General features: G+C 36.0%; 1 protein-coding gene across 1 annotated transcript; it reads right to left on the bottom strand.

The window, feature by feature from the left end:
• Positions 1–636: 636 nt before the first annotated feature.
• On the bottom strand, positions 637–4,001 carry LOC149806420 (acetylcholine receptor subunit alpha-like). The gene has a single exon (XM_089974462.1). It carries the CDS (start codon positions 3,535–3,537, stop codon positions 2,302–2,304), a length of 1,236 nt encoding a protein of 411 aa, XP_089830588.1. The 5' UTR covers positions 3,538–4,001; the 3' UTR covers positions 637–2,301.
• Positions 4,002–10,864: the final 6,863 nt, after the last annotated feature.

Here is a 10,864-nt window from a genome sequence, read left to right as displayed (position 1 = left end):
GAATCCCAGTAAAGTAAACATGCATGCATAATTGAGATGGAATCACATTAAAGTCAACCTGCATACAGAATTGGGATGAAATCTCAGTCAAGTAGTAGTGCGGAAATTAAATTGTTCAAGACCGGACAGAACGCCGAACCGACTGACAACGCGATTAATAACTAATATGCAGAGAAGCAGAATCTAAAAAACCAGCTTTGAAATACATGCGTATTATAAAATCGAGGTGACTGAAATCGAATCATGTGGAAGTTAACGTGCTAACTTATCTAAATTTACAAAGAGTGACAAAATATTCCGAATATTGAGTTGAAAGAATTCACACGAACAGCTTTAATTGATGTAGCCTACTGGTACTGACCAGAAGCTTTGAAACATGAATCTTGATTAAGGATGGCTGAGTTAATGTACCTGAAAACGCACCGAGGACTGAATAATGTTCCCCAAAACATCCCGATGAAACCAGGTAAATGGTCAAAGATAACCAATTATATGTTGACTGAACACTTCCTGGCTTGAACCGGTCAAAAGTTATATCAATGGTAAGTAAACCGTGCAATGGTATGTATATAATCATGTGGACACACGGATGGGTTACTGCAAAATTCGGTACAGAAATGATAATAAAACACCATATGCATATGTACATTTTATTTATATATTAAACTTTCTCTCTCACAGACACACACAAGCACACACACTTCGTAAAACAAAAACACACCAGAGAGTATTATAAAATACATCTATATGTTTACCTATTTTGACTCACGCATTGAAAATGTGCACCTTAAGAAATGTGTGTGTGTGTGTGTGTGTGTGTGTGTGTGTGTGTGTGTGTATGTGAGGATACACCCAGGGGTCAGTGTCAGTTTCACATTGGAATTCATTTTTGAAATGCCCTAACCAAATTTCCACCAATATATGTATACGTTAAACTGGAGAAAAAAGTATCTAGTTGAGTTTTAAAGGTGAGTAACTTCTATCCCTTTAAACGAATACATTCTCTTTGGCGGTGTAAATATTTTTTATTATTGTTTACTACACGAAAATTACCTCCTCACTTTCGATACATTTATTGAATATTCGTGCTGAGACAAAAGATCTGAAATCATACAGTGGAGATTTCAACTGTTTCTGTGTTATAACCAGGGGGTACATCTCCACCTTGAGGATTTTATAGCATTTTGAAAACCATTTGTACATTCTGCAGACTACAGTCAATCGTGTTCTAAGGCTTCGTTTGTTTTTTGTTTTGTGTCGTGATGAAGGAAAACAAAATAAGTCACACACATTTTATACACAATTATATAGATGCAAAATTGTACCCATCCCTAAGGCTCCATCCACGCGGGATAGGTAAATGTACAATAATAATAATAGTAATAATGAGGACTGTATAGCGCCTTATCTTGAGAAGCTCTAAGCGCTGTACAACATTAGACAACACCTATAAGATAAAAGACATATATAATGTACTATAACCAGTAGGCACATGTACAGACCATCCATGATTATATTAAAAAATGCCAATGTACAGCCCAGACATGAATAATCAATCACGCTATTTTAGCATCGTAGAGAAACTGTTTCTCAGTTCGAATACCTCTAAGTCATATGTACCAGTTTGCAGTCACCAGCGGCTGGTGTTAAGAGAGAGAGAGAGAGAGAGAGGGATGGGGGTTGAGTGTGCAATCAGAATGACGAGTAGTTGGTTAAATACGCGTTCATTCAAACTAATTTGATAGAAACAGCTTTGAAAAATATTAATCATATATATGTACTTGTTCATTTTTGAAACGTGTCGCTGAAAGCAATTTAATGAATTTAGACAGAATTAAACATAAATTCAGTTTAGGTACAGAAATGAACAGTTTCTGCATAGTTTTCAAACATATTGTAGCATGGTTAGCCCAATAATGGTTACGTGTATAAATATATTCCACAGCAATAATATTGTTTACTGTAGGTAAAAGATAACATTCTAAACTAATTTACGCAAAATGAAACATTAAGAGTTATGAAGAGTCGCAAATTCGATCTAAAATTTCTCACTTTAGTATAATGAAGCAAAGTAAGCTGTCCGAAACGTTTTTCTTTAGTAAAACCTGATTCTCGTTACGACACACAGACAATATTATAACTATATATATATATATATATATATATATATATATATATATATATATATATATATATATATATATATATATATATATATATATATATATATATATATATATATATATATATATATATATATATATATATATATATATGTGCAGATAGTTACTTTCTCCTGCCTTAGGCTCGCAGTCCAAGTGGTAACAGAAAAAAGAAAGTTAAAGCAGCCTGACCGCCAAGAAATGCCAAGAAAAGAAATACGTCTAACACCTTTGCAACCGCTGGCCATTTAACTTCTGTGCCGTTGACGTCTGCTCCTTTGTTTCTCGATTTGTCTTTTTTGGCGTTGACTTTCTTGCTACATTTTTTGCAGATGATGCATGTTAATATTGATACAAATGTCTGCAAGACTTTGGGAACCTTGTTGTCTGATGGTTTTAAGTAGACCCTCATCATGAGTATGTTGACGATGACGAGGATCGCGCTGGTGACCATCATAAGTACTAGATAGTAACACAGCAGTGACATCTGGATTGATGACTCTGGTAGAAACTGCATTGTGGTCTGAAGGAGAACAACAATCGACAGGAAACACATAATGGAAAATCCGACTCGCTCACCCGATTCTGCCGGAAGAAGAAATACGAAACCATTCACTACAGAAAGTAGAAGTATTGGGAGTACAATATTGAAGACGAAATACATATATTGCCTTTGTATGACGATGGTGAAGTTTGCGTATTCATAACCATTCAAAGTAAAACTTTCAGTTTTGGTTTCTTTAAGTGACCATACACTATTATTCTCATAAAGACTGGTATCCCAAGTGTCTTTGGAAATATTCAAGCTTATCTGCGTGTTGTCATGGTGCCAAGACGTGAAAATGTACGAACATGTTTGCTGATCAAAGGGATAATACGTCACATCCGGGGTACAAGACCCTTTCAAGATAACTCTCACTTTCCACTCTACAAGATTGCTTGAAAATGTATATCGCGGACGATATGATAAACTGCCTATCTTCTCTATACCATTTACATCGTTTAATAACACTATTGTAGGTGTCCAGATACTCCAGTATGGGAGAACGATGGAATCTTTTGTAGTACTCACGGTACTTTGAAACAAAACTTCGTCCATCCACGTCATTTCTAGGCTGCCCGCTATTTCAATTTGTCCAGTGACGGCATCAAACGTATTTAGTGAGAATATGCGCATCTTAAGACTAACATCCAAGGTGTCGGTCTGATTAAGTACAGGCCGAGCAAATGTGTTATCTTGACCAGTGTCATATGTTTCATAGATATTCGTGACATCATCTAAATACTCCGTTGCTTTCGTGTAATTGTACGTGCTTACACCACTGATGTAAAAGATATGAATTAACCATATCAGCATTATTGTGGTAGGCGACATCACAGAAAGTATTGTATCGATTCTCGTTTTCGAAATCGTAGATATATAAATAGCTTGGGTTTTTTTTCTTTCTAAAAAGTTTCTTCCTTGCAGTAACAGGAGCTACTTCTCACTGGTTATTGAAAGAGCTGTTCTATACAAAGTGTCGTTTATGTGGAAACAAAGAGTATCTTTCACAGCTTGGAAAATATTAGTATCCGATTCTGCTTCAAACCCAGTAGGAATGCGTGTGCAAACATTTGTCTACGAAAATTTGATGTCGAAGCAAACATTTGTAAAAAATAAAAACCTCAAAAGATGTATAGAAATTTTGCTTTGGGCCAGATTGCTTCTATCATGTGCGTAACAGATATGTAGAAATTCCAGCAGCGGTCTGAACGAAACACCCTACACATAGGCAAGATAATATTAGCTTTGATGTGTGCTTTTAATCATCCATTAATGATCAGGTAGGCCATGATGGATGTGCCTACGTTGTGCGATTTAGTCATTAACTCAATGTTTAGACCTCTGATTACTTCATTTGTTTTCATTGGACTATAGGTTACGGTTATTAAGCACCAATTGCAGAGCGTTATAATTCTTATTGCTGCTTTTGTAAGAGTGTACTCTATGTTGTCTTGAACCTATTGAAATATTTAAATCAACCCTTGACATATTATCGGCTTGATTAATTAATTCTGGCTTGTTGCCAGAGAATGAACGCTTTGTTTGCACTTTTTATGCGATTAACCGTAAGACGCACCTGCATAACTTGAACTCTTTTATTATAACCGATAACTTTTCAAATATTCTGCAAGCTGGGCTAATACTTTCTATTTGATTTTTAATTTAATAAGTGGTTCAGTAAAACATTTTATTGCCATAAAAGAAATTTATTTGCAAAAGGATGAGAAGCATGTTGACAAGAACTTATAAGTTCATCTGCATGCAAAATTACATGGTAGATAGAAAATAATGAATACAATTAAGCGGAAGATTAAGTATTGAATAGACAGGAAAGGAAAATAAAAGTTTGGATAGGAAGGAGTTCAAGGCATTGTGGTGCCAAATGAAAGTAGTTGACTATGTTATTACGAATATTTTTAAAAAAATGTCAATCTATATGATTTGTGCTACATCTAATTAGTACAATAAAGTATAAACACAAATATACATCACTACTATCAGTCACAACACTGTACAATTTTGAAAAGTAAATTCAGTGATTATTTGAACAGGGATATAAACATATACAAACATTGAATAATAGATAAACTATTATCTCTACGAGATAAACTTACCATGTTTCCCTATTAGTGATCACTATCCTACATGTGCAACTCGTAAGCAACAGAGCGCAAAGAAAAACAACTTACACTCCTACATACAATACAGATGTTTCAAAAACTTTTCTGAAAATGAATTTCTCTCCGAACTATCACAAAACATTAACGCAATATACTTCACTAACATAGACCCAGATTATGACTTGTCTAACTGGAATCACTGTTTTCTTACTATCCTAAATAAACACGCCCCCATACGCATCAAGAGAATTAAACTATCAAAACAACCAGAATGGTATACTAATGAAATCGCAGAGGCACAACGCAAACGAAACTACTCCCATAAACATAAAGACTTCACAAACTATCGTTTATGGCGAAACAAAGTCAAATCAATCATTGTAAAACACAAACGCTCCTATTTCAAAGTAGCCATCACATCAAACTCCGATAACAGATCCATCTGGAATCACTTACGAAATCTAACTTCAACAAAACCTGCGCCTCTAGCTCCATGTGAAATTATAGTTGATGGCACTAAATATACTGAAGAGCTCGATATTGCAAACCAGCTGAACTATTTTTTTTACTAATATCTCCCAAACGCTTGACAGGTCAAAGAATACAGAGCCTAATTTAGACAAACTTACTAAATTCGTGAATGAAAGGGTACCCGATCATGTTAGTTTCAACATTCCCTTAATAACAATAAATGACACTTTTGATATTATAAGTAAACTTGACACAAACAAATCAGCTGGTCTAGATGGAATTCACCCCAAAACTCTGAAAATGTCGGCTTTATCAATCTCGGAGTCGTTGAAAGAAATAATTAACTGTATTATCACTTCCAATAAATTCCCGGAGTCATTGAAGTTAGTAAAAGTATTCGTAATTTATAAGGGAAATGAAAAGAATGACCCATCCAACTATCGACCCATATCTGTTCTATCCGTACTTTCAAAAATTATGGAAAAACATGTCAGCGAGCATATTTTCAGATATCTTGACAAGTTCCAACTCCTCCATAGATCACAATCAGGTTTTCAAAAGAATCATTCATGTCAGACTGCAATGACAAAACTTATAGACCAATGGCTATTAGTAGTAGAATCAGGTGAACATACTGGTGCAATCTTCATTGATTTTAAAAAAGCATTCGATTTGGTTGACCATTCGGTGCTCATTAAAAAACTTTCAGCCTACAAGTTTTCTCCAAATTCAGTTGCCTGGTTCACGTCGTATCTCACAGACACCAGGTTGTTTGCACGGATAAACATTTATCCGTCCAAGTCATATCTTAAGTGGTGTTCCTCAAGGATCTATATTAGGGTCTCTTCTTTTTCTACTATTTATCAATGACTTAGCCTTGTATCCAGCGCACGCTAACACAGATCTTTTTGCAGACGGTTCGACATTGCATTTATCTGATAAATCGCTAGACTCCATTAAAAATAAGCTTCAAATCGACCTCAACAATATATCAGTTTGGTGTCATCAAAACAAAATGCATATTAACATCTCTAAAACGAAATGTATGACAATTGGAACAAGGCAGCGTCTATCTACTAACATGGATTTACTTCTAACTCAAAATGGCTTAGACGTATATATTGTCAAAAATCAAAAACTTCTTGGTATCTACATTGATCAACACCTCAGCTGGAATGGGCATATCGATCACTTATGTGCAATGGTAGTCAAAAGAATAACTCTATTAAAATTGCTTTCAAAATTTCTACCTCCACAATCACTTGAAATTTATTTCTCGGGTTATATACTACCACTGATAGATTACGGCTGTACCATATGGGGAAACACATCAAATTATAATCTGTCCAGAATTTATAGACTCCAGAAAAGGGCAGCCTGAATAATACTAAAACTTCCTGTTATGACTCCCTCAAATATTTTGTTTTCACGTCTGAAATGGCTACCTATACAAAACGTATTCTTTATTTTAAAGGAATCATGACATACAAGTCTTTAAACGGTCTTTCTCCAGATTATATCTCTAACATAATTGAACTAAGATCATCGAATACTGAGCGTAATCTCCGATCGACGACTAACAACGATCTCCAGATTCCTTGGTCGAAAACCAACCATTACAAAAGCTCATTTTCTGTATCAGCACCTACTGTATGGAATTCCTTACCAATGAGGATACGTAATTCAACTTCCCTTGCTTCTTTTAAAATATCAATAAAGAAATTCCTTCTAGACCAGCTGGAATGACATATTAAAAGCTCTGAATAGAAAACTTTAAAATCATATCCATAATTGATATATATTTGTATGTTTCCCAGTATAGTCACACATAGTCATTCATGTCAAATATGTACGAATGAGTGTGCGACGATACATGGTTATGTGCATGAACTTCTATTTTTATTTTTTTATTTAAAAAACTGAGGACCACATGGCAGATGGGTCAGCCATGACCAAATGTGTTATCCTCGTTAAAGATAGTTTATTATTATTATTATTTATAAATAAAACAAAAATCATAGTAACAGTCATGTTATGCACACACTTCTTATTTAGAACAATAGTTATATTAATGAAATTGTCCCCTGGATAAGAAATGCAATACATTGATGATACACGTATAATAGTAGCATTATGTGGCGATCTGAGCACAAAAAATAGCACTCTGGGCAAAATGACAATTTATCATTACGTCTACATTTTGAAACATGGTACCTGGACACAAGCGGAAATGTCTGTGTGTGATTTGGATTTTTAACATAGCTTTAACAATTTTTTCAGTCATATCACTACGATGTCTGCAGTGTGACAGTTTATAGTGATGTCTAGCACTGTGGCATCATGCCGCAGATATGTATCATGATGTCCCACCCAGTCACATTATCCTGACACCAGGCTGACCAGTCCTAACACTTAATGCTGAACGCCAAGCGAGGCAGCTGTTAGTACCATTTTTATAAGTCTTTGGTATGACTCGGCCGGGGATCGAACCCACGACTTCCCGCATCCCATGCGGACACTCTAACCACTAGGCCACCAGAGCGGTACTCACAACGGGAAATTAACACCAGTTTGCACTCCGGATACAAGGGGTAAATAACATTAGTATTGCAATACTCCAATGGGCTTGTTTCCTATACATGTCAGTCACATGTAAATAAACATTCGTGGAATCAATAATCGCTTAGAAAGGAACTAAATATCAACAATGAATACAAATTATCTAAGTGGAATCATTCATGATTTTTGCTTTATCACCGCTTCTGTCCGCTAGGACGACGGCGCCCGATTTCAAGTTTCAGGTTTGCTTCTTGAACGCTTCACAATAAATGACGTTTTTCAAGTCAGTCTCAAATATATACCAGCGACACAATTCTTTTGTATGGTTTCTCAAATTGGAGCAGTGTTTCGCCCCTTCCTTAATAGTCACATATCTAAAATATACAAGCAATACACAGAAAACACGTGCTTTATTGTCAAAATGGGCACTCGCCCCGTACCAGTCACAAGGGACTGAACATTGCTGTCCATTTCGGAGAGTTTCCAATGCTTCCAGGCAATACACAGCTAGTGGTACTGATGTACCCATTCCAGAGCTCTCTGCGCAATCACAACCCCAACCGTCAATAGTCTTTATAGCAACCAGGCGATTTATTTACAATAAATCCCTGGAGTACTGTCTGCCTGTCTGTCCCAACATCAGATAATTATTACTGTCTAAAAATTGTTTACAGGTTGTTATTCAATAACAAGCAAACAAAAGTGTCAATTTTTTTTTTATATCTTTCCTTTTTTGCCAAATCTGCTGTTATGGTACTTGAATAATTTCAGCATCAAGAGATCAGTTTAAAAGATATAACGTGGGAGACGTACGTTGTCAAATAAAGTTTACTTGTAAATGATCGCTATTCAAGAATATGTAAGCCCAAGCAGAGATCCGGCTTTTTTTCCGAAACAATAATCATGGATGATTGACAGTCACGGTATCATGATCTTATAGTCAGGGGATGTGTGATTTGTCTATAACGTTTGATTGCTCATGATCGATATTCAGGAATATGTAAACCACTGTATGAAGTTTTCAGCTTGGTGAGAACGAAACAGGTCTGTTACAACAGTAATTATGGAATTTTAATGGAATTACAGCGAGATGAATGCTGATCTTGATCAAATCTGTATATATAGAACAGGGGTAGGCAACCTATTTTACATAGTGTGCCACTTTTATCCGGATTAATTACAAAATGAACGAGCGAGTGCCACCAATAAGAGAGAAATACTGTTAAAATCGAAATTTTTGGCGTGCCACACAAAACTTCTTGACGTGCCATCTTGTGGCATAGGGTTGCCGACCCCTGACATAGAATTTTAACGGAAATAGACTGGGGATGGGTAGATGGCTAGTGCATTTTTTTCCACATGGTTCTAATATGGCAAATTAACGTTTAACGCACAAATTCATTAACCGCACATGCAGATGAGTTCATGGTCTAATTATTTAGATCATTTTAGTTCATCTGAGATTAGTTAGGCATGTAAAAATCGGTCTTTTTACTCTGCTGCGAACTACGAATGGTAAACGATAAACACTCTATTTCACTGACACACTTCCTGACAAATTCAAGTGCCCTCTAAACCACAATTTTCTTAAATACACGCTATATCCTATATATAAGATCCCAGTTGTAATCGGTCATGTCCCACCTATATAAAAGTCGCAAGCAAATGAAACATTTGTTTTAAAAGAAAATAAACATATCTACTGTCGCACAATAAATGTGAGAGAGCAAACTGAAACTTTTAAGGGCACTCTATATTTTTTTTTCGAATGTTATATGACACATTTTTTTATTTCCGTTGCGATAGAAAAACATAATCAAACCAAATAAAACATAATTATCAAAGATCTATTCATATATCCCAACGCCGGCACCAGAAATTCAATTTTTCTTGTGAAACTCCAAAATGGTTCTTCTTACCGAGCGAATTCCACCCTAGCGTGAATCCAGCTAGACGTCACTTGTTCTCCTACGATTTCCAAAGATTTCTTAACAATAATCGTTATCTATTGAAGAGCCAAATGCGTCCAGCACAGTGCGTATTAGCACAGTCGAACTATGGCGTCAGTATTCTCACACCAGGCCTGTAAGAACTATCTAGTCCAGCAGCTAGTTGAAGCAGCCAATTACATTTCTACGCTACATGGCTATCGTTTCCCCGAAATTACCAAAAGGAAAAAAGGGACTGCTGAGAAATGTTTTGCGGCAGAAGAAAAGCGAGGGACTTTTGCAAGAAAGAGCCCTTCTAAGGGCTACCGATATTATCTCTTATTTAAGGGAACCATTTTGGTTTGGTTTCCCAGTTCGATAAAACCACAACACTGACATGATCCTTTCGATCGCCTGCTTCAAAATTAAAGCCTTTTTTACCTAATAGTGTCTCAACTTTTTATATGTCGCTCAGACATTTAGCAAATTGAAATTGTTAGGGCAATTATTATGTACACTATGCACTAGTATTATTGGATTTGTTAGGAGATAGGAAAATTATAAGACTTATTCGGATTCGACTTGATTGAACAGGTGGCTCACACAATATTGGTTTTGTTAGGGTCCATTAATAACTGGACTATAATTTGATTAAATAAGGGCTTGTGTTCGGTGACCCTCATGCGGATAACCTTCTTGCAGGACTGTTTTTCCTCCCTTCCCACATCCGGACATTCATTTTAATGACCGCACCTTCCAGGCTGAATTCCACAGGCACACAATCTGTGGCTTCATCTGCCTCCACCAAATGGATTCATGGACACTGAGAGTTTAAAGTTACGTAAGCTGATTAACTTCACTTTCCCATTATTCGTTACTTTGGATGAGGGTCCCATCCTCCTCTTTACACTGTTGATGTTGTTTGTGTTCTTAATGATCCTTTCACTGCTAGAACACCCACAAACTGTTCTTTTTCGGGCTGTTTCTTGTACTGATCCTGTTTTAGTCTCTATTCTTTGGATACTCTCTTATCTCTTTCCATTTCTAGTTTCCTCCATGCCAAAAAGAGATGTGGCTTCT

The sequence above is a fragment of the Sinohyriopsis cumingii genome, chromosome 1 (genome assembly GCF_028554795.1).
Source record: "Sinohyriopsis cumingii isolate HCF-2022 chromosome 1, ASM2855479v2, whole genome shotgun sequence".
NCBI classification, from domain to species: domain Eukaryota; kingdom Metazoa; phylum Mollusca; class Bivalvia; order Unionida; family Unionidae; genus Sinohyriopsis; species Sinohyriopsis cumingii.
The sequence above is the reverse complement of the archived record's forward strand: the minus strand, read 5'-3'. Positions and strand labels throughout refer to the sequence as shown.